General features: G+C 39.7%; 1 protein-coding gene across 1 annotated transcript; it reads left to right on the top strand.

Moving 5' to 3' along the window:
* The first annotated feature begins 8,539 nt into the window (after positions 1-8,539).
* Positions 8,540-23,915, top strand: LOC120432756 (zinc finger protein 665-like). The gene is made up of 3 exons (XM_039617785.1): positions 8,540-8,580; positions 10,315-11,699; positions 23,841-23,915. The coding sequence occupies exons 2-3, from the start codon at positions 10,440-10,442 to the stop codon at positions 23,913-23,915; spliced, it is 1,335 nt and encodes a 444-aa protein (XP_039473719.1). The 5' UTR covers positions 8,540-8,580; positions 10,315-10,439.
* The last annotated feature ends 1,721 nt before the right edge of the window (positions 23,916-25,636 follow it).

Below are 25,636 nucleotides of genomic sequence, written 5' to 3'. Positions count from 1 at the left end.
CTTGTACTCACACATTTTATTTAACATGGCTTAAATTCTTTATATCATGCTCCAACCATTCCATGGCTTTAAGTTTTTTTAGCAGGAGGATTTACTTATTCTAACAGACAGGTCACATAGGATGGTGTGTAACATAAATGTGTTTCTATAATTGAAGGAAGATCCTACAGCAGAGACAACACTCTCCTGTATCCAGCAGCAGAGCGATCGGTCCAAGGGTCCTCGTGTTGACGTTAAACATGAACAGAGGCCTAACGATCCAGGGAAAGAGCTCAAAGTGTCCAGATTTATCTGAGAGGGCCCCTTTAAGTCTTGATAGATTGGTGCAGCCATTATAGGATTTTTAACTTCTTTTGGCAGGAGGATCTATATACTTGTATTAACTAATACTAATCTAGTTCATAAAGCGTGTTATCTGACTAAAATATCCTCCTGTTTGTATCAGCGTGATCTGTCTAACTGAAATCGAACACATTAGTAATTAAGAGCTATGCAGAAATTTTTATTCTCACAGCAAAAGTGTTCAATTTGAGAGAATTATGAGATTTATCAAGATGAGAATTCAATTTATCAAGTCTGAGCAGCTGGATGCAGCTGGAAAAGGGTGGAGTGCCCACTCCAGGTTGGGGATGAGTCGCTGTCTTAGACAGAAAAGGCCTCTGCTCATGTTTAAAGTTTAAAGTCAACATGAGGAACCTTGGACCGATCGCTCTGCATGGACACGCTGCTAGTTACAGGAATGGACTGATATATAGTGGACTTCTTATATAGTGATTTTCTACTCTCCTGGAGTACTCACAGCGCTGTATCTCTCATGCCTCATTCCCCCATTCACACCCACTCATACTAGCACTTTGTTCTATACTTGAGTGCAATCTAAACAACATTCATACACATTCACACTCTGATGGATGCATCGGAGAGCAACTTGGGGTTAGTGTCTTGCCCAATGATACTCGACATGCAGACTGGGGAAGCCAAAGCTCGAACCACCAGCGTTCCAGTCAGTAGCTGATCAAACCTCTGTTTCGTAGAAGACAGTTTTGAACTGAAAGCTTTTTGAAACAAATGAAATGAAATGATGTATTGTAGCAGGGACAGCTGTACATAAACCACTGAAAAGGTCATTTAGTCAGTTCCTGTAAATTTTCTAACAGAGAGCGTCCTGAGACAGCAGATGGTCACATGAATGAAAATGCATGAACAGACAAAAACACCCCTGCAGCAAAATACAACAAGATCCTTCAAACACTTGGAAGCTGTTTGGACATACCTGCTGACAGTGAAGAGGCAGGAAGCACTTTGTGTTACTGTTTAATGGGAGAAATAATCTGTGTGAAGTTAATCTTAATACGCTGCTTCTAATGTAAAGCAACTGACAACGAGACTAAACAGGAGCTCACTGGTCTGCAGATTCAATTCAATCTCCATATTCATCTTCAATTTGTGTTATTTGAGGTCATACAATAACCACGTGCCACTGAACTTTGAACCGCCGGTGTGAAACATTAACAAACAGTAAGACGAGCTCACAGTGGAGCTAACAATCCTTCTGGGCCTTTTCCGGAAGGGAAGTTTCAGACAATCTGAGTGTGTTTCTCTGTTTTTCTTACAGGAGCAGTATCATGAACCGGCTGTGGCAGGCAGGAAGTAGAACCCAAAATGCAGGAGGAGTAAACTCAAAGAGGCTGCTTTACTGCAGTCGCAGGAGAAAAACTCTATAAACAATAAACTTGCAAAAACAAACCAAAACTAGAAACTAATACTGAACACTAAGAAACCTGGAGACCAGAGACTACGGACGAGGAGCATGGAAGGAAGCAAGCAAGCACGGAAGAAAGGAAGGAAGCACGCACGCTCGCGACACTGACTGAGGCTGTGTCCCAATTAATAGACCGCACGCTTTTTTTTTTTTAATTATTAAACTTTATTGAGAAACAGTATACAGAACATGTATACAACCAGAACAAAATTAACATATGCCAGGGGGTGTAATACAAAGAATTACATACATTCAAATAATTTGTCATTACTACAAATAGTAATAGCTTTCATAGCCTTTTTGTTAAGTGATCCACGAATCAATTTTATGTAACATAAAACATCATTATAGTAATGTTTAAAATTAGGCTTTTGGTTACTGTATTTGGATTTGTGAAAATTTAGCTAAGATAACTAACAAGTTTATTATAAAGTAAACATCATCTTTTTTTTGCCTTTGAAAGAAACAACATTTTTCCATTTCACAGTAAAGTCTTTGTAGAGATGTCCAGCAATGAATCTACTGAAGTCTTTCCAAAATGTTTTAGCGTATGAACAGATCCAGCAGGGGTGCTGCACAGTCTCAGGTTGGCTTCCACAAAATCCACAGTTCACATTTATGTCCCTTTTGAACTTTGTCATATAATGATTAGCAGGATAAAATTTATGCAGTATTTTAAATGAGACTTCCTTCACTTTATTCGTTACCAGATACTTGTTAGGAATTGTCCATGCTCTTTTCCAGTTAATGTCACTGACAAAGGAATTCCAATAAGAGACCACATGTGGAATAGTTAGAGATTCTGTCTGGAACAAAGCACGAATATTCTTATTACTTTTACTCTGGTTTGTTAGACAGATTCATCTTATGTGTGAATGCAAAGGGTTGGGGAGAGAAACAGATGATATGCAAGGTTGAATACCTTTAAAAAGCATTATAATACCTGTAGGTATTGCATCAAATAATATGGCATATTCTTTGGGTGTGGCTGGAAATTTATAGGTGTTTAAGAATTCTGAATAGGACATAAGCTGCCCATTAGGATTAAACAGCTGATTCACTAAAACAATCCGTTTCTCAACCCACCTAGAAAAAAAATAATGATTTATTTTTATACACTATGTTCCTATTATTCCAAATTGAATACGTATGGGGTGTAAAGTTGTGTTTATATATAAGGGACCAAGCTAATAGAACTTGTTTGTGAAACATCGAAAGGTTTTCTGGAAGCTTATCTATATTAAAATCACAACCTAAGATAAAACTTAGACCACCAAACTTAGAGAAAATGTAGTGAGGAATAAAATTCCAAATGGATACCAGATTTTTAAGAAAATGTTTAGCCCAATTAATCTTAAATGTATTGTTTAGAGTAGTAAAATCCAAAACATTGAGACCACCGTGTTCATAGTCATTCATCACTACACTTTTTCTGATGTAATGTGTCCCGTTTTTCCAGAGGAAGTTGAAGAGCATTCGGTCAATATCCTTACAAGTTTTGCCGTCCACATGTAAATGGCCTGTATTTATATAGCGCTTTACATATCCAGTCATCCACCCATTCACACACACATTCACACACTGGTGATGGCATGTAGAGAAATTGCTGCATAAGTCAGTCGAGACAGACCTTCTGCTTTTGAGAGCAATACCCTTCCTCTTAAACCTAAATCTCTCTGCCACCATTGATTTAATTTGGTTTGAGATTTTTTAATAATTGAGGGAAAATTTTGTGAAATTCTGTCTTTTGGATCTTTGCAGATAATCAGACCTAAATATGTTGCTTCATTTTTAACTGTTATATTACAAATACTCTGAACATTACATTCTTTGACAGGTAATAATTGACATTTATTTAAGTTTAGGACCAATCCAGACCCTTTTGAGAAATCCTCTATTACATGTAAAGCAATTGGCACTTGGCGGGCATTTTTAAGAAAAATTGTGGTATCATCTGCCAATTGACACTTGACAATCTCTCTGTCTGCTATATTTATACCTTTCACAGTGCTATTCGAAATATGAGAGGCAAGAATTTGGGTGCAGAGTAAAAAAAGATAAGGGCTAATCGGGCAACCCTGGCGTACCCCTCGATTAAGACTAAAACGAGAAGTGGTGCCATTTTTCATTCTAATAGAACCATTAGCATTGGAATACAGAGTTTTGATAGCTTTGCAGAAGATATCACCAAAACCAAATTTCTGAAGTGTAAGAAATATAAATTCATGCTCATTTGAGTCAAAGGCTTTATAGAAGTCCAGGACAAGGATGAATGAGTCATCAGATATTAATGCTGAGTAGTCCAGAATATCCAAGACGAGTCTAATATTATTGGAGATGTGCCTGTTTGTCATAAAACCAGACTGTGTCTCATCTACAATATCATCCAAAATATATTTAATTCTTCTAGCTAACAATAGAGCTAATATTTTATAATCATTATTTAGGAGGCTTATTGGTCTTCAGTTGTCTATAAAAAGTAGGTCCTTCTTAGGTTTGGGAATTAAAGTAATAAGTCCTTGAGTGAGGCTGGGGGGGAAGAGTGCCCCTTTCAATACTTTCATTATAAACTTTCATTTTAAGATTAGGCCTAAAACGTTCCCTTTTACTAAAACATATAGTTAGGGCTGAACCAGGTGACCCTGAATTCTCCCTTATTTATGCTGCAATAGACGTAGGCTGCCGGGGATTCCCATGATGCATTGAGTATTTCTTCCTCAGTCAGCTTTCTCACTCACTATGTGTTAACAGACCTCTCTGCATTGAATCATATCTGTTATTAATCTCTGTCTCTCTTCCACAGCATGTCTTTATCCTGTTTTCCTTCTCTCACCCCAACCGGCTGTGGCAGATGGCCCCGCCCCTCCCTGAGCCTGGTTCTGCCGGAGATTTCTTCCTGTTAAAAGCGAGATTTTCCTTCCCATTGTCACCAAAATGATTGTTGGGCTTTGTATGTATTATTGCAGGGCAGGGGGTCCACTACCTCCATGATCCAATCTGGAGCCCCTAACCCTAAGGGTACATCTTTCATCATCTTACAATGCTGGGATTGCAGCCATTCCCCAACTCTCTATGAATGGTACTCATGGAATTTGATCAGTGGCTGTTGATCAATGGTCATGATTTGCATATTAATGATGAAGTAACTGACCTTACAGCCCATTGTTCATTCAGTGGGCTGTTTTCCGTCATTGTGCAAATGTACTGTTTACTAGGTTGGGGAAATCTGCAGCCAGCTGAGACTGAAGAAGTCACTTGGAACCCTGAAGCGCCACGTCCAGATGAACAGAATCAATTATTTTGGTACAAACAATTCACCACAAAAATTCAGAAGTGCTTTAAACTGTGCAGTAAATATGTATGACAAACTCAAAACAATGTAACTTAAAACATACTGCAAAACAGTGCTGGCTCTCATTTCAGTGGGAGAAATTTTCATGGACATGTGCAGCTAGAATTTTACTTTGGAGGAAATGGGGTCAATGCAATTCTTAAGCATGTGTGCAAATGTCCGATGGATGGATGGACCTTTATTAATCCCTCGGGTGGGTTCCTCCGGGAAATTCAGTTTCCAGTAGCACAGCACCGACAGAAGTTGCATGTTACAGATACGCTAAGGGAGATGAGAGTAAGGATATAAGCACACAGCCCCACTCCACTGACGACCTGCTGTTGGCCAACACCCTCAACGACTTTTACTGCTGGTTTGATGAGACATCAAGCAGCCTTGACACCTCCACCTTCCCCAACAATAGAGACACTTTGGTCCATCATCCCCCCACCTCCCCACTCCCACCAGCCCAGAGCCATCACCTCCATCAAAGACTTCACCCACAGGAGCCCCCTCCTCACTCCACAGCTATGAGGATTTCACACCACCTTCTCCCAGTACAACCCTTCATATTCATGAAGCAGATGTGAGGAAGCAGTTTAACCCTTTAGACCTACCACAGAACCAAGTCCGCCTGAGCTTATCTTTATATTTTTACATGTTGTAGTGCCATTTCTGGGAGTATTTCAAGTTGCTATACATCAATACAACCGTTATATCCTAAATTTTAATCATATGTATGCATTAAGTCATCAGTAACTACACTGTAAAATCTAATTAGTTCCCAGAACTCAAAAAAATTATGGAAACTCGTTGCCTCAAAATTTTTTAGTAAAGCTTACTTAATTTGACTGTTAGGACAACTTATACATTGCAAGTCTGCAGTATTAAGAATAACTTGATATTTCTGACTGTACAATACTAATTGTTTACCTACTGACAAACATTTCAAGTTCAACTAAATGAAAAAACAATTTGTGGTAGCATGAATATGACTAAAAATAATTAACAACAATTTTTGTAATGATGTTAAAATGAGCTCAACTTTTATTTTCAAACATTACTGCCTGAATGACTGTCATGGATCGAGGTGATCCAAATGTAGGTGCAGAAGAAAGTCTTTAACTTCCCTTAAGTACACTGGCAGTGGATGTGGGTTGGAGATGCAATGAGCTTGAACCTGCAGGCGACCATCTTCACTGACCACACCATCTGTGACGGAGGACTCATCTCTCCTGTTGTCCTGCAAGCAAACAATCATATTTTTTGGAACATGAACTTAATTGCTTTCTTAAAACATTTTTTTCTGCATTTGGTATAAAACAGACTCCAATTTAGACGATCTCAGGCCCCCTCCCCACCGGAGAGGTGACATTCAATGCTCCAATTGTCAGTCTGGATAGCCCTGACCACCACCCAACACACAATAATGTCATGAAAGCATCATTTTAAAAAGGGCTATGCAAACATGGCCAATAACTTTCATTCTAATGATGTGCAAAATGATTTGGGCACAAAACAAATTTTGCTGTTAGAAAACTTGCAGACTTCACTAAACCCTCACTAAACCCTCTAAACTAAGTTTGGGGGATGTGATCTTTCAAGAAATGCAGACCAAACTGTTGTTGTTTGTTTACTTACACAGCATGTCTTGTAGAATTAACTGTGGTCACCAGCAACAGCATAGTGCAGTCATATCTCAAGTCTAATAACAGAAGACAGGAAAAGATCAGTAAAGAAACAACTTCCCCAAACCAAAGCACAAATAAAACAATAAGTAAAACAGGCTGATCTAAAGTATGATTAAAGTTCAGCCTGATTAATATAAATGTCACTGACAGTTGCTAATATATGGGAAAACCAAAATACTTACTGATGTCTTTCTGTCCAACAACAGGAGTGCTGGTCCCGAGCCTCAAAGACAGTAAGAAGCAAGCAGAGGGAGAAAAAACAGAACATTTTTCAGAAACCGATTTGATCCTTAATGGCTGTGCAATCATTGTAACATAGAGTCTCCGAAAACGTCGGAGCATTTTTGCAAATATGTGATGACTTGATAAATCGAGCAGATATTTGAAATTTACACAGCTACATTCTCGCCTGAAAATATCTTAAAAGTTTATTTTGTGACCCAGAAAAAATAATAAGTTTTTCAGCGGCTCTTCTCCGCCATTGCCGCGCTTACAAGTAGGCACAGGCTCCGACAACCGTGGCCGACAAATGCGATCCTCCTTTTCCCCAGACTACCCTTTCTGGGTCACAAAATAAATAAGAGTAAATAAATCTAAAAGCTGTTCCATCCTAAAAGAGTACAACACTGTGTAGTTTATGATGTTCTAAAGGTTTCAGCAGCTTTTTGAATTTGTCACATGTGTGGAAAATTAAGAGTGAGCTTTCATATCGTACTGTGAGTGATGCTCGTCAGTGATGCCCAGAGTTTCTACAGGAACACAGAGAGAGTTATTCCCTGTACTGTAAGGACACATTCAGCATTGTGCAGTAAACCCAGATGGTAATGGTAAATGGCCTGTATTTGTATAGCGCTTTACTAGTCCCTAAGGACCCCAAAGCGCTTTACATGTCCAGTCATTCACCCATTCACACACACATTCACACACTGGTGATGGCAAGCTACATTGTAGCCACAGTCACCCTGGGGCGCACTGACAGAGGCGAGGCTGCCGGACACTGGCGCCACCGGGCCCTCTGACTACCACCAGTAGGCAACGGGTGAAGTGTCTTGCCCAAGGACACAACGACCGAGACTGTCCGAGCCGGGGCTCGAACCGGTAACCTTCCGATTACAAGGCGAACTCCCAGCTCTTGAACCACGATCGTTAAATGATTTCATGGATGTGAGTGTGATCGTCAGAGCAGCACTGATCAGTGTCAGGTTATAATGACCAAGGTGTACACAAACACTAAGTTTGAGTGTGTGCAGTGAGACTTCAGTCAAAGCATTTAACTGAGGTGTGAAAAAATAAGTTGAACTCTACAGCTTGTTGTGGTCCCCTGTGGCTTTAGGAGCTGACATGCCTTCCATCTGTTCTCCAGCATTTTCATTTACAGCCATAAAATATCTCCACATGTTGCTCCTCTTTCTCACTTTCTGCAGTCCAAATGCGTCTTCTGAGCGCTTCTGAGTCACGTGACGACACAGTAACAAATCCCAGCAGGGCAGGAAGAAGGGGGCGGAGCAAAGTGATTCTGCCGCATAAGAAGAGGTGTTGACACAGACTGAGCTGCTTTTTCATCCACAGCGAGTAAATAGTGAACCTCCAGGAGAGAAACAAACCAAAGTATCGATCATAAACCACTACCAACGTCTGGATCGATATCTGCATCGATCTGCCCACCCTTGTCTCCTGGATCGTGGCTGAGATCAGCGTGAACCACGTGGGTCTCTGCTCCCTGATCTGTTTCCTGTGTTTGGAAAGAGTTCCAGCTTCATCACGGAGTTTCTCTCGGTTTGTGGGCTCATCTAAAGGTAAGCACCGAGCTAACTTCAGCACTAGATTTACTAACCCTGCGCAAATTTGCAGAAATCCCTTGAACCCAACACCTACTAGAATTACTGACTTTTTTATTTTCTGGTGCAAGTCCCGAGGTGTTAATCACCCCTACTGAGATTTGTACAGGTCATGTGCTCGATTCTCCTCCTGCTTTTGTTGTGCAAACCACCCAATGTCTTGAGGCCTGGCACATTTGCTTTTGCACACACATACAAACGCTGCAAGTCTGTGTTTATTTGACAGTGTAAGACAAAAGCAGCAAAAATAAAAACTGTACCAAGAGTACAGTCTTAAAGGCTCACTATACAAACAATCTGGAGATATAAATATGGACACGTGTATTGAAAAATATTGATGTATATATTAGGGCTGCCACGATTAGTCAACTAGTCACGATTACGTCAACAATCAAAATCGTCAACGACTAATTTAATAGTCGACACGTCGTTTGAAGCTTTTTGATGATGCCAGCTGCCGTTAAACCCCAAAGAAAAAGAAGCAGTTTCCGGTATCTAGCTGTGCCCAGATTCAGTAACCGCATCTTCCTGTACCCGCATTTGTAGGCCGATTACTGCCACACAACAAAGAATGTCCAAATTTGAAGACTCCGACACGTGTCCTTCATTTCCCAAGATTTGAAGGATGGGTAGCAGAGTTTATTCAACACACACACACACACACACAACATAAACTTTATTGTCCACCTGCTGTGGATGAACACATGAGAGGAAGTGAACTCCTACAAAGTCTCATTTTAATGAGTCTGGCTGCTGTAAAATGATGCACAGGAAGATGTTAACAAAAACTAATGAAACAGAGATGAAAGTAAACAGTGTTCATATTTGAAAGCACAGAGAATAAAAATATATTGTGGTGTTTAATGTGCAGCTCTTGGTGATTTGGGAGAATCATGTTTTTAATCGTGTTGTGGATTGAATGTTGGGTTTAATTTCTAATGAAGTTTTGTCTGGGCTATTATGAATTTTGGAGGTGGTGGGTCTGAGGGTGCTGAAGATGTTGGAGCGGGTGGGGTAGGGAAGGTTATTGATATTCTTGTGACAGAAGCCAGTTTGTCTCGTTCACTACAAAGAATCGACTCTTAGAGCAAACTTGTTCATGAACTTCACATCACTACCAGCCTCGGGTTTAAAACTAGTGTTAATGGAGGGAGCTTGAAGGTTCAGTTTGTTTCACGACTGCATTTCACACTGTCCTGATCCTTTTATTTGAGTTCGAGAAAAAACAACCAACACTCCAGAGAAGTCCAGTCAAACAATGATTTATTGATTACACGTACACGGGAGAGGTCTGCAGCATCACTCACTTACAGAGATCTCAACTAGGAAGCACGCATCACACTACTTTTGTATATTAAAGTCCAGCCTCACAATATGTAAGCAGACATCATAATATGCATCAGTTACAGTTAGAAACAGTTAGAGCAGGCGTACAGGCACTTTGCAGGCCAAATGTCTCTCACCTTTGCCCTAGAAACAAGTCTAATATTTATCTGTGTCTGTAAGCGTGTTTGCATTGACCCTCAAAAGACTGAATGCCAAATCTCATGAGCACATTTGCAATCTGTGTACGAAAATGAGTATAACTACTTATTAAATAAAAGCTCACAAAATACCACTAATAAAAGGCCGGTTAGAATAATGTATTTCCCACAACTCACTGCCTCTGTTTGTATCTGTTTGTCACTGCAGGACCAACGTGGATCAAGAAGTCAACACTCTCAGGAGGCCGACAAATTCATTGAAGAAAGAAGTGGAAGAAAAAAATACAGCTGTGACGAGTTTGGGAAGATTTTACTGTGAAAGCTTCCCTAAAAATGCATCAGGTCATCCACACCGGAGAGAAACCATTCAGCTGTGACGAGTGTGGAAAGTCTTTTACGCAGTCTGGACACTTAAAAACACACAAACTCATCCACACTGGAGAGAGACCATTCAGCTGTGACGAGTGTGGAAAGTCTTTTACCCACTCTGGAAACTTAAAAACACACCAACTCATCCACAGTGGAGAGAGACTGTTCAGCTGTGACAAGTGTGGAAAGTCTTTCACACAGTCTGGACACTTAAAAACACACAAACTCATCCACACTGGAGAGAGACCATTCAGCTGTGACGAGTGTGGAAAGTCTTTTACCCACTCTGGAAACTTAAAAATACACCAACTCATCCACAGTGGAGAGAGACTGTTCAGCTGTGACAAGTGTGGAAAGTCTTTCACGCAGTCTGGACACTTAAAAACACACAAACTCATCCACACTGGAGAGAGACTGTTCAGCTGTGACGAGTGTGGAAAGTCTTTTACCCACTCTGGAAGCTTAAAAAAACACCAACTCATCCACATTGGAGAGAGACCATTCAGCTGTGACGAGTGTGGAAAGTCTTTTACCCACTCTGGAAACTTAAAAACACACCAACTCATCCACAGTGGAGAGAGACCATTTAGCTGTGACGAGTGTGGAAAGTCTTTCACGCAGTCTGGAAGCTTAAAAAAACACCAACTCATCCACATTGGAGAGAGACCATTCAGCTGTGACGAGTGTGGAAAGTCTTTTACCCACTCTGGAAACTTAAAAACACACCAACTCATCCACAGTGGAGAGAGACCATTTAGCTGTGACGAGTGTGGAAAGTCTTTCACGCAGTCTGGAAGCTTAAAAAAACACCAACTCATCCACAGTGGAGAGAGACCATTCAGCTGTGACGAGTGTGGAAAGTCTTTCACGCAGTCTGGAAGCTTAAAATCACATCAACTCATCCACAGTGGAGTTAAAGCGTACACCTGTGATCAGTGTGGCAGAGCTTTTACTTACAGTAAGAGCTTACAGAATCATCTAGTTACCCACTCTGGAATTAAGGCATACAGCTGTGACATTTGTGGAAAAACTTTCAGTCACATACAGAACCGAAATGCACACCTACTCATTCACACCGGACATGATGTGTACTGCTGTGATCAGTGTGGTAAACAGTTTGCTACAAACACAAAGTTACGATATCACATGTTTACCCACACTGAGGAACGACCTTATAAATGTGACCTGTGTGAGAAGACTTTTAAATCTCCACATTACCTGAAAGCACACCAACAGATCCACACCAGAAAGACTCTACAAGTGCAGTTACTGTGAGGTATGTACTTTTATTTTTATCTTGTCAGCCCGACAGTTTGAAACTACTCTGCTCATCAAATTGCGTTAGCATGTTAGCAATTCTACTGCATGGAAAGGCAGCTCTGAATGATTATTCAGACTCCAATCACAGGTTTTTAGGAATAGTGTTTGAGAACTGTATTACTGTTATTGTAGGATTAAACTAGTATTAATTTAATGTTTTTACTCTTATCATTTCTATAGCACAGTAAATTGAGCTTAGTGTGATAATGTAAACAGTAAAATGTAATTGGACTTTGGCAGAGATGCTCTTTATTTCAGGCGATGTTCAGGATGAAAATGTTGAAGGACTGACTTACACTGTCTTTGTGTCTTTGTTTAGAAGCAGAGCGACACAGATGGATCCAGTTCTCAACCCTGTCATCGCTGTGGGAAAGACTTTTGTTGTGACCTTTGTGGAAAAACTTTCAGTCATCGAAAGACTCCGAAAATACATCAACGTAGACACACTGGAGACAAAATGAACTACTGTAAAGAATGTGGGAGAGGCTTCACCACTTCAAAGGACTTCAAACAATATCCTTCACAGTGGTGTTAAAAAGCATGTCTGCGATCAGTGTGGGTCATCCTTCATCAGTGCACGTCAGCTTGAAAAGCATAAACGAGTCCACACATGAGAGAAACCATACAAGTGCAGACACTGTGACAAAACCTTTTCACAATCATGTGAACATACTAAGCATGAACGCAGACACATGAAAGAGAACTTCGTCTGTGAAACAGTTTGAGTAATCTCAGTTCATACTCCACTCACAAACAATTCCATGTTACGAATAAACTGTTACGTTTTGATTCCCGCTTTTAAGTCAGTCTTGTATATTTGCATAACGACTGAAACCGGCCCAATGAATGAACAATGGGCTGTGAGGTCAATTTCTTGATCATTAATAAGCAAATTCTTATGAACATTGATCAACAACCACTGGTCAATGACCATGAGTGCCATTCATAGAGTAAAAATTTGCATAATGATTATGAAGGAACTGTTTTACTGCAGGACTGAAATCATTACCATCTCTGGATTACAGTGAATCTGCAGAGACAGAAAGATCCTCTTCTGGTTTCAGGGTCAGACTTAAACCCTTGAGATCAGGCTCCACAGAGTTCAGGTGGAGTCTTCTGTAAAGATCTGATTAGGCACCTATGAATAAAAATGTGCCTCTCGTTACATTTTAAGCTTTCTTTTTTTTTTTAAACTTTCTTTTTATTTATTTTTAGGAACAGGAACATGAACATTTACACAGACACGGCAAAGGAAAAAGCTGAACAAAATAAGTAGAAATAATAACAATAATAATGATATAAATAAGTAAGATTAAAAAAAAAATGGTCATAAGGTGTTAAGACCAGTCAAGCACCGGAAAATCAGGTTAAATGAAAACAGAATGGGAAGGGAATGAATAAGATCATTTCCCTACATTATTCACAACCCTTTGTGATATGTTTGTCGACACATATCAATGAGCCCTCCCTCCTCACAGTCCTCCCTTGCAACTTTAATATTTTTATTAAAATGGTGTCTCAATTGTAAGTATCTGTAAAAGTCCGTTTTATTTAATCCGTATGTTTCACTGAGTTGTAAGAAGCTGTCCATGTCTGTTTTGGTTGAGATTTTACAGTATGCTGTAATACCCTTCCAAGTCCACTCTCTAAACACCCCATCCAAATGTGCTGGTGTGAAATCTGTATCATATCCTACCCACCTTAGTATTCGCATTTTCCTTTCTAAATTGAATTTTTTACTTTGTTTAGCCCATTTATTTAAGGCTACTTTGGTGCACTCATGCAATTTACACATGTGTTTTTTCTGTAGACTTATATCACCCAGTAAAGACTGTAGAGGTATATCCAATTGAGCAAGTTCCAAATCTTTCCATTTTGCTTCATATCTGTTATCACATAGTCTAACCAAATACTGAAGCTGTGCCGCATTGTAATAGTCCTCCAGGCTGGGTAAGGATAATCCACCTTGGTCTTTTGGCAACTGTAGCGTTTTAAGTCGTACCCTTGGTTTTTTACTCTGCCAAATAAATTGTGAAATCATTCTTTTCCACTCATTAAATTGTTTTGTGGGAATTTCAATTGGCAGGGATTGAAAAAGAAACAACAAACGGGGTAAAACATTAATTTTCACAATTTCTATTCTACCATACAGACCAACTGTCAAATGTGCCCATCTTCCCAAGTCCAGTTTTATATTGTGTGTGATGGCATTGTAATTTAAATTATAAATTTCCGTCAAATCCTTTGGTATGATGACTCCAAGATATGTCAATTTGTTAGTATTCCATTTGAAACCATACATTTTAAGTATGTTTTCTTTTGGTGCATAATTGTAAGTCAGAGTTTGGGTTTTGTGTATATTTAATTTGTAGCCCGAGTATTGGCCAAACTGTTCAAGGCGCATCATCAGTTTGGGAAGACTGGCGTCCGGATTTGACAAGGTCGAAAGTATGTCATCTGCATGTAAGCATATTTTAGACTCCACTCCTTTAACTTGAATGCCCTCGATTTTCTGGTCTTCTCTAATACATTGCGCCAGGGGCTCTATAAAAAGTGCAAACAAGGTAGGGCTTAGGGGGCACCCCTGGCGACATCCTCTCTCCAGTGTAATAGTCCTGGACAGATTTCCATTAATTTTAATCCGTGCAGTTGGACAACTGTATAGCGATTTTAAACAGCCTATGATCTGCTCTTTGAATCCAAACTGTTTTAGTACTAAGTAAAGAAATTCCCATTGCACCATATCAAAGGCTTTCTCCGCATCCAAACTCAAAGCGACTGATTTAAATTGATTATGACTCATAATATTCATTAAATGAATTAGGTATAATGCTCTTCTTACATTATCCTGTGTCTGTCTATATCTTATGAAACCCGTTTGGTCATGGTCAATCAAGTCAGGAATAATATCTTCCAGTCTTTTTGCGATGATTGAAGTAAATATTCTGTAATCTATATTTAAGACTGAGATAGGTCTATATGAGGTGCACTCTGATCTATCCCTTCCCTCCTTTGGAATCACGGATATGATAGCTTGTTTCCAGGATACTGGGGTCTCTCCTCCCTTCAAGATATAATTAAAACATTTTAACAGCATTAGTGACAAAAGGTCCCTATACCGCTTAAACCATTCTGCAGGGAATCCATCTCCTCCTAGCACTTTGTTTGTCTTCAGCCTAGATATAGCTTTATCAAGTTCTGCTTTAGTAACATCTTGAGTTAGTATTTTGTTTTGTTCTTCTCCTATGGAAGGCAAGTCTAGAGACTCCAGAAATCCTTGCACTAGTGATGAATCCATTGTTTGGGGTTGAGTGTAAAGCTCTTTATAATACAACGCAAAAGATTCTTCTATATCTTCAGGTTTATGGCAATAGGTCTTAGTAAGTGGATTTTTAATTTTTGTTACTGTTCTATCTGTTAATTGTTTGCGCAGTTTCCATGCTAATATTTTTTTTTGCTTTGGGGCCGTTTTCATAGTAGTTTTGTCTGAGATATTTTAGCTTGACTTCTATTTGTTTATCCAGAATATTGTTTAGCTCCTCCTTAATATTTTTAATTTGTTCTAAAATTCTGTCGTCTTTTGATTCTATATGTGCTTGTTCCAATTCTTTTAACTTATTCCACATGATAGTCTGTTGCCTCTCTCCTTCCCTTTTCTTTCTCGCAGACCACATTATTAGTTTTCCTCTGAGCACTGCTTTCGCGGTATCCCACAAGGTACTCGGTGATAGTGATGGGATTTCCGGCTCTTTTTAGAGAACCGGCTCTTTCAGCTCGGCTCACTAAAAAGAGCCGGATCTTTTGGCTCCGAACCGGCTCTTCAGGTTGTTTTATTGCTTTAATTAATTTATTATTACAATAATATAAAATTATGCACAAAAGGAATTACTAATGTAAAACAAGTGGTTTTATTTATATATGTTTCTATATAAATATATACAGTATATATAAAAGTTCATTTACCTGTTACCACACACCGGTCGTTGGTACTTGCTGGCTTGTGTAGCCTCTAGGTAACAAAAGCTCAACACTGCGCCTAGCATCCTGGAGCACTTCTGTTGTCTTTTGTACATGTTTTGGAGTTTTTACGTGCTTCTGAGGCTACGTCCACACGTACACGGGTATTTTTGATAACAGAGATTTTCCGTTTTCCTTTTAAAAAATAATCCCGTCCACATGTAAACGCAGAAATGAAGGAAAACGCTGCTAGGAGCATGCCAAAGCAACAGGTGCCGATATATTCCTAAAGGTGTAGAAATGTTGGCCAATCAGAAGTCTAGAAGCCTCGGTGGGAAATAGTAAACAAAGATGGGGCATAGAAGCAGAACCGAGTCGTATGTGTGGAGGGACAGTAACTGTGTGTGTATATGTAAGCATTTAAACACTGCAGAGAGGACAATTAACAGTAACAGTATTGTAGAAATTCATTTCACCAAAACAAAACGGTGTGACGTCAAAAAAGGCGCACATCTTTGACGCTGCATTTTCTCCGTTTTCCTCATCCACGCGTAAATGCAAAAACGGAGTTTTCGAAAACAGACATTTTTAGAAATCTCCGTTTTCAAAAATACGTACGTGTGGATGTAGCCTGAGTTTTTACGTGTTTTGGAGTTTTTACGTGCTTCTGAGTTTTTACGTGTTTTGAAGTTTGTATTTGCTGCTTTGTCTCTAGGGGCCACCGTAAATATACTTTTATTTAGTCACTCCACATAAAATGTAATAAATAAATCATATAATACAAAAACCAACTAGTCACTGTTCAACTTTTAACTATTTAAATTTTCAGCTTTTCCTTTTAAACAAATTTAAAATGAAACAACACAAAACACTGCAAACCACAGCACAATTAAATATAAATTAAGATATGAAAAAGAAGATGCATATTCTCTGTCATATGGGCCTGCATGAATAAACTTTCTGAACCCTTTATCATCTGCAACTGAAAATAGTTGTAGATGATTACTATACCTTTCTAATGTGACGTCGTTGTCCCTGGCTCTCTTTCTCTCTCTCTCCCTCCCGCTCTGTTCCTGTGCTACTGTGACTGTAACTACTGCCCCTCCCCCCCTCTGCCCAGCGCAAAGCACAAGGCTCGCGTGCGGAGTGAAGCGGAAAAAAAGTGCGAGAGGGTGAGAGAAAGAAAAAAAAACCCCACGGCTCGCGTCGTTCACTTCAAAGATCCGGCTCTAAGAGCCATTTCGTTCGCGAATGACCCATCACTACTCGGTGACACTTCACCATTGTCATTAACCTCCAAAAAGTCATTAACTTCTTTTTTAATAAATTCATCACATTTTCGGTCATTCAAAAGGCTAGTGTTCAGTCTCCATACAACGTTTCTAGGCTTAATATCCAAATGTATCTTTAGGTGTACTGCCGAATGATCAGAAACGTCTCTGGGTTCAATGTTACATTCTATTATCCTCAGTCTTTCTGATTTGCACATAAAAAATTAGTCAATTCTTGAGTAGACACCATGCGGGTGGGAGAAAAATGTATATGCCTTTAAAGAAGGATGAAATTCTCTCCACACATCAATCAGCCCAACCTCATTAAGCATCTTTCTTACATAAAGAGATTCTGGATTCTGCTTTTTTGATAAGTTTGAGGAGTCCAAGGTAGGGTGTAATTGTACATTCCAGTCTCCACCACATATCAGGACACCTGATGTCTCCGTAACAATTAAATCAAATATGGTCCTTATTAACGATTTGTCCTGTCCAGGTCTGTAAATATTAAGTAGCGGCACTACCTTAGAGTCTAGGATTCCTTTTACCAAAATGTATCGTCCTTCCTTATCTGCAATTTGTGAAGACAACTGGAAAGAGACTTTATTTGAAATCAGAATTGCAACTCCCCTATTGGTTCCCTTTGTATCTGATGAATAAAATATGTTTCTAAATCCAGGGTACTTAAGTTTTTCATGCCCCTCTTTGGTTGGGTGGGTTTTAAGCTTTTTAAACTGTTCTACTGTAGTGTTTGTGTTGAGTGGTTAGCTTTGTTCCAGCAGTTTGATTAAGAAATCTCTTTCCTGTTATATTTTTATTGAATGCACTGATCCATGTGTTCTGCAGTTTTTTTTCAGCTTGTTTGTGAAATGAAATCCTGCAACAGTTAAACCAAAATTTTATATGTTAAATAAAGAAATGGTTTACTGACAAAGAGTTTGAGCTGTGATGTCATTTCCTGTATATCAGAGTAACTCCTGAAGTGACCAGTGTTTAAAGTCAGAGTCAGATTATGTGTCAGCATGACCTTGTGAAAACTGCTTGGCGATGCTTCACTACGTTATCTGCTAACTGTTAGGGCGTAGACGGACGAAACTCCCAGGGTGACCAGTGGCAGGAGCTTCCTGGTGCAGAGAGTTGAGTGTGAGGGATATAAAAGAGAAGCTGAGGCGTCCCAAGGTTAAAGCTGGCATAACTGAACTTTAATGTTTGATGTGTGTTTTGGCTCTCCTGCGTGCAGTATTTAATAGCTTGAACACAGCAGAGCTTGATATAAAGACCTGGGTGACAACTAACTTTATGCTGCTGATTATACTTGGCCCTAAAATACCTAGAAATATGGTATCTAACCAGATACTTGCTCTGGATGGCATTACCTTGGCCTCCAGTAACACCTTGGAGTAATATTTGACCAGGACATTAAACAAATATTTAGGGCTGTGTGATGAACCAAGTTGAAAAAGCAGAAGGAGTCACAAGAATTATTAGAAAAACAGGGTTTTCATTCATTTAACCCAAAAATTATATTTACAAAAGTAATTAATGTTGAGCTCATAAAAAAGGTCAAAGAAACAAAACTGAATTCAGGCAAAGAACTGCAAACTTAACAAACCAAATGACTGCACAAAGAAATATAACTGACCTAAACAAACATAACTGACCTAAACATGAAATGGCACAGAAGGGTAAATATAAAGTCTGAACAGACCACTATGACACACGAAGAGTAACTAAACAAAACACAATTGTAAACAACAAACATGGCAGTATAGTCTGGTTTGTTAATAAACTAAACACCAAAGAAGGAAATCAAAACTAAACCCTAAACTCAAACATTAAGTACAAATACTTTGTTTTAAAACAAGAATGGGAGGCAGAGCCTTCAGTTTTCAGGCCCCTCTTCGGTGGAACCAGCTTCCAGTTTGGATTCAGGAGACAGACACTATCTCTACTTTCAAGATTAGGCTTCAAACTTTCCTTTTTGCTAAAGCATATAGTTAGGGCTGGACCAGGTGACCCTGAATCCTCCCTTAGTTATGCTGCAATAGACGTAGGCTGCCGGGGATTCCCATGATGCATTGAGTTTTTCCTTTCCAGTCACCTTTCTCACTCACTATGTGTTAATAGACCTCTCTGCATCGAATCATATCTGTTATTAATCTCTGTCTCTCTTCCACAGCATGTCTTTATCCTGTCTTCCTTCTCTCACCCCAACCGGTCGCAGCAGATGGCCACCCCTCCCTGAGCCTGGTTCTGCCGGAGGTTTCTTCCTGTTAAAAGGGAGTTTTTCCTTCCCACTGTCACCAAAGTGCTTGCTCATAGGGGGTCATATGATTGTTGGGTTTTTCTCTGTATCTACTGTACAATATAAAGCGGCTTGAGGCGACTTTTGTTGTGATTTGGCGCTATATAGATACAATTGAATTGAACTGAATTGAATTGGTTCTGTGGTAGGTCTAAAGGGTTAAACTGCGTCCTCACATCTGCTTCATGAATATGAAGGGTTGTAGTGGGAGAAGGTGGTGTGAAATCCTCATAGGTGTGAAGTGAAGAGGGGGCTCCTGTGGGTGACGTCTTTGATAGCGTCGATGGCTCTGTTGTGGGGGGAGTGGAGAAGATGGGGGGATGAGTGACCAAAGTGTCTCTATTGTTGGGGAAGTCTCTATTGAGGTGTGAAGGCTGGTTGGTGGATCATCAAACCGGCAGTAAAAGTCGTTGAGGGTGTTGGCCAACAGCAAGTCGTCAGTGGAGTGGGGCTGTGTGCATCCTGAAGTGAAAATCTGCAATTTAAAGATGAATGGGAAAAAAATCACTCACAGCTGACTAATGAACATTTGCTTGCATGCTTAAGAGTTGCACTGACCCCATTTCACCCAAAGTTTAAAATTCTAGCTGCAAATGTCCATGAAACTGTCTCCCACTGAAATGAGAGCCAGCTCTGTCTTGCGGTATGATTTAAGTTACATTGTGTTAAGTTTGTCAAACATGTTTACTGCACAGTTCAAAGACCTTCTCAATTTTCCTGGATATTTAGTCTTTTTGTGGTGAATTGTTTGTACCTAAATGTTCTCCCAAAATAGTTGATTCTGTACCATTCACAGAGAGTTGGGGAATGGCTGCAATTCCAGCATTGTGACCCCACTTTGCAGTTATTTATTTGTAAAAAATGTTTGGAATCATGTATGATTTTCGTTCCACTTCTCACGTGTACACCACTTTGTATTGGTCTTTCACATGTAATTCCAATAAAATTGATTCATGTTTGTGGCTGTAATGTGACAAAATGTGGGTTAAGTTCTAGGGGGCCGAGTACAAAAGTGGCCAAGAAAAGATTGAGACCCATCAGACCAGGCAACATTTTTCAATCTCTGCAACATTCAGATTTTAGGGGCAGCATTTGTCTTAAACAACATAAAGCATGGATCCATCCTGCTGCTGGTGTAATAGCGTGGAGATATTTGGTTGGCACAATTTGGGTCCTTTAGTACCAACTGACATCATTTACAGACCACAGGCTACCTGAGTCTCAGTTAGGGCTGGGCGATATATCGAGTTTTTCTTTTTAAATATCGATATATTTTTATACGAGATATAAGATGTGACAATATCCTTTATATCGATAGAGTCTGTGTTACGTTATAATTATAGTTGTGGAGCCACAAGTTTGCCTCTCTTTCGTCTACTTTTGTCTCTACGCAACGTTACTCGACCTCGCTTCTCTCCTTAACTGAACACAACTCCCCCTCCTCCCCCATCGCTTCACCTGCAGGCAGCGACAAGATGGACACGGCAAATCTCCGTTAACGAGTTACTGCGCATCGCCCCGTGTGTGGGGCTGGACGGCGTCAACCTGTTAACGAGTTAGCCACGCTAACGCCTAACTGCACGGCCTGAAATCCTTTAATTTTCTCAAAAGTTGACTGCGCGCCTTTTGTATGAATTCCGGTTGTGCTTGATGACCGCGAACCGATTTTATGTGATACATAGCGCTCAGCAATCTGTCAAAAAAATGTTTTAGTACGACTTTGCTAAGCTACGGAGCTGCACCGCTTGATGGATTGTCGGAGCATTACGGCTACTGAGGAGCCTCGAGAATGTACGTACTGTGCTTCAACGTAATATTACCGTATTGTGTGTGTATAAGGACCATAAATGGCTCCTGTTCAGAGACATGGTTACAAAGAGGATTTCAAACTCCAGGCTGTCAGTCACGCAGTAGAAGTTGGGAACAGAGCAGCTGTGAAATCTGTCTATGTTATTATGCTCAGCGTCTGTTAGTTTACATTTTGACTGCACAATTGTGAGCTCTTTGTTATGCACAAAAACAACATAGTTTTCTTTTATTTATAGAGCATCATTATTTAATAAATGCTCATAATTTATTTTGAGTAGTTTTTTTCATGTACATCTATGCTGTATGTTAATAAAAGTGCCTGTGTGACATCTGGGACACAGCTTTGACTAAGAACTCTCTTTTTGTTCTTACTTTATGGCTTTAACAAAAATATCGAGATATATATCTTATATCGCCATCCAGCTGAAAAATATCGAGATATGAAGTTTGGGTCATATCGCCCAGCCCTAGTCTCATTCCAATAGAGCACCCTTTGGGATGTGGTGAAATAAGATTCACATCATGGATGTCCAGCCGAAAAATCTGCTGTCATGTCAATATAGACCAACAACTTCTGAAGAGAGGCAGTGCCAACAAAGGAAGCGCTGATAAACAGAGCAAGTCAAACCACAACTTTAAATGATTATTTTCCAAAATTAATCTTTTTTATATCTCAAACACAAATCAGAATTTTTAATACCTTTTGTTAAAATCTAAAAGATTTTAAAGATCTTATTTTTTCATAAATTTCAGGTTAGAATTTTCAGTAAGCTGCAGGAACCCTGTTCAGTGTGAGAACAGCCAAGTCTCCTCCTCTGATAAACCTCCATCTGTGTCACTGAGAACATTTGTCACTTCAGTTTTTGGTTTGATATACAGGAAATGACATCATGGATCACACTTGTAGTCATTAAACTATTTCTTTATTTAACATTTAAAATTTTGGTTTAACTGTTAAAGGATTTCATAACACAAACAACCTGAACAAAAAAACCCAACAAAAAACATCTGCAGAACACATGGATCAAAATACATTCAATAAAAACATAATAAGAGGAAACAGATCTTTTGATTCAACTGCTGGAACAAAGCGAACCACTCAACACGAACACTACAGTAGAACAGTTTAGAAAGCTTAAAATGTAACGAGGCACATTTTCATTCATAGCTGCCTCATCATATCTTTACAGGAGATTCCACCTGAACTCTGTGGAGCCTGATCTCAAGGGTTTTAAGTCTGACCCTGAAACCAGAAGAGGATCTTTCTGTCTCTTCAGATTCACAGAAATGGGAGTGATTTCAGTCCTGGATGATCACGCTGATGTTTGCATAGAGCAGACAATGAGGTGAATGTTTTGGCACATTGCTAACAGTGAAAGAGTTTGTGTGTACGTTCATGAAGGTTACGACTACCTGAATGTGAGAAGCTTTTGTCACAGTGTGTGCACTTGTATGGTTTCTCTCCTGTGTGGACTAATTTGTGTTTTTTAAGCTGATTTGCAGTGGTGAAGGATGACCCACACCGATCACAGAGATGCTTTTTGACCCCACTGTGAATAAGTTCATGTTGTTTTAACTCACTTGTTGTGGGGAAGCCTCTCCCACATTCTTTGCAGTAGTTCATTTTGTCTCCAGTGTGTCTACGTTGATGTCTTTTTAGGGTGATTTGATGTCTGAAACTTTTCCCACATAGGTCACAACGAAAGTGTTTCCCACCACCACAGAGATGACAGAGTTGAGAACTGGATCCAACTGTGTCGCTCTGCTTCTAAACAAAGACACAAAGACAGTGTAAGTCAGTCCTTCAACATTTTTATCGTGAACGTTGCCTGAAAAAACAAAAAAACACAAAACATCATCTGTGTCAACATCCAGGAAAAAGAAAAGACAAGACATAAAATAGCATCCATTTACTGTTTGCTTTATAATACTCAGCTTAATGTGTTGCAAAAACTGTAATACAAACAATACTACAATAACACTAATGTAATTCTCAACTGCTACCACTAAAATACTGTAATTCAAATCTGAATAATCACTCAGAGCTGCTTTTCCATGCAGCAGAAATGCTAACATGTTGCTAACAGTTGTTTCAGACAGTCAGACTAAAAATCACAAGATAAAAATATAAATACATACCTCACAGTAACTGCACTTGGAGAGTCTCTCTCTGGCGTGGATCTGTTGGTGTCGTCTCAGGTAACGTGGAGATTTAAAAGTCTTCTCACACAGGTCACATTTATAAGGTCTCTCCTCAGAGTGGGTAAACATGTGGTGTTGTAACTGTGTGCCTGTTAAACATAGTTTACCACACTGATCACAGCTGTACACATCATGTCTGGTGTGAATGTGTAGGTGTGTATTTCGGGTTCTTATCCGGCTGAAGGTTTTTCCACAAATGTCACAGCTGTACGCTTTAATTCCAGAGTGGGTAACTAAATGACTCCGTAAGCTGCTACTGTGAGTAAAAGCTCTGCCACACTGATCACAGCTGTACGCTTTAACTCCACTGTGGATGAGTTGGTGTCTTTTTAGAGCATCCTTCCAGGAAAAAGACTTTCCACACAAGTCACAGCTGAATGGTCTCTCTCCAGTGTGGATGACCTGATGTAACCTTAAAGCCTTCTTCTCAATAAAACCCTTCCCACACTGATCACAGCTGTACGCTTTAACTCCACTATGGATGAGCTGTTGTTTTTTTAGGTCTGCATGTTGGCTAAAATCCTTCCCACACTCATCACAGCTGTACGGTTTAACGCCACTGTGGATGCCTTCTGAGAAAAACACTTCCCACACTCATCACAGCTGTACCCTTCAACTCCACCGTGGAGGAATTGGTGTGTTTTTAAGCTTCCAGACTGGGTAAAAGACTTTCCACAGTCGTCCCAGCTGAACGGTCTCTCTCCACTGTGGACAACTTGGTGTCTTTTTAGGGAACGCGCCCAGGGAAAAGATTTTCCACACTCATCACAGGTGAACGGTCTCTCTCCAGTGTGGATGACCTCATGACACCTCGTGACACCTTCAAAGTAAAATCCTTCCCACAGTCGTCACAGCTGTATTTTTTCTCTCTCTTTCTTCTGTGAGGTTTGTCGGCCTCCTGAGAGCGCTGACTTCTCGCTCCATGTTGGTCCTGCAGTGACAGAGATACAAACACAGGCAGTGAGTGAAATGTAGGCTTGGGCATCACCACTGATTTTGATTCGGGGAAATTTTGCCTCAGACAATCAGAAATATTAGAATTCTGATCACTACTTATCAGTACATATCCATATTTTATATTTCTAAAACGAAAGCTGACACTTGTGAGACTTCATCAGAGGTGTGAGCATCACAGCAGATGCCTTTGTGTCAAAGTAACTGAGGATAAAACAGAAAAAAAAATGAAGGAGATTTTCCTGGCCTGAGTATAAAAATATTCTGCAGTGGATCAAACATGAAAGAAAACCATGAATCAACATATGAACATTACCTGATGCTGCTGAAGTGAAGCAGAGCAAAGTTACAGAGGGTTTATTAGAGACACAGCTGAACGTTTTGCATAATTTAAGTTTACAATTGTTCTGTATTGAACAGCAGAAATGAGGCTTTGTTGCTGGAAGGAAAAAAAGAAGAAGAAACAAACAGAAAAAAAACCATCAGTGAGCTGCCGGCTTTCAGCCCCGACGGCACGGACGTCTTTGTGCAGATTCCGTGTACCTGCTCTCATTTACTGTTTTAGCTGTTTGGTGGTTGTTTAACCTGAGATTCTGGCGTTTCGGGCAAAATTAATTTATATTTAAAAATCGTTTCAGGATTTTAATGAATCAATCTGACGTTATCCAACCTAGAACCGATTTTAATCAATAATCAAAACCCTCCCCCAGTGAAATGCAGTCGTGGAACAAACTGTCATTACTTGAAGCTTTTCAACACAGTCCTCTTTGGTGACATCTGCTGGTCAAAATACAAAGCGTAGCTTGAATCTACAAATTATAATGAAGCGCTTCATTATGTTTAATATCATGTGACAGTTCTGTCTGATATCGGGCTGCTGTTGTGGTGCTTTGCACATGTATTTTTTGTGTGATTAAAAAGGTTTTGAAATTTGATGAATAAATAATTTTGATGAATATCCTTATTTAAACATGTGCTATGGTGTGGTCTCTCTTTGCTTGTGACTTCTTGATGTTTGTAAACATAATAGATATAAACCAAATTAAAAACATAGTATATAATAAAATACAACACAGTCATATAACAGGTTGGAAGTATGAGAGTTTTAGACGTGACTGATTATTTGGTGAAACTGTGATATTTTCCTCACCTTCTGTGTTGAGCTCATTGTTTCCTCTGTAGTGAGTCAGCTGAGTCCAGATGGCTGAAAATGTTCCTCTGCTGCTCCGTCAGACTCTTCTCCTCTTGCTGATCAGCTGGGACACAAAACAGATCTTTTTTAGGCTCCACACTGCACTGAAGAGTCAAAGTGTCTCATATGTTCATCTGACAACACAAAGTAC

The sequence above is a fragment of the Oreochromis aureus genome, linkage group 9 (assembly GCF_013358895.1).
Source record: "Oreochromis aureus strain Israel breed Guangdong linkage group 9, ZZ_aureus, whole genome shotgun sequence".
Lineage (NCBI taxonomy): Eukaryota > Metazoa > Chordata > Actinopteri > Cichliformes > Cichlidae > Oreochromis > Oreochromis aureus.
The sequence above is the reverse complement of the archived record's forward strand: the minus strand, read 5'-3'. Positions and strand labels throughout refer to the sequence as shown.

Bases quoted from the DNA above. Each gene is read 5' to 3' on its own strand.
- LOC120432756 (XM_039617785.1), top strand. From the start codon at position 10,440: ATGCATCAGGTCATCCACACCGGAGAGAAACCATTCAGCTGTGACGAG. The intron at 11,700-23,840 runs GCACACCAACAG...TTGTTTTTTTAG, and splicing joins AATCTCCACATTACCTGAAA to GTCTGCATGTTGGCTAAAAT.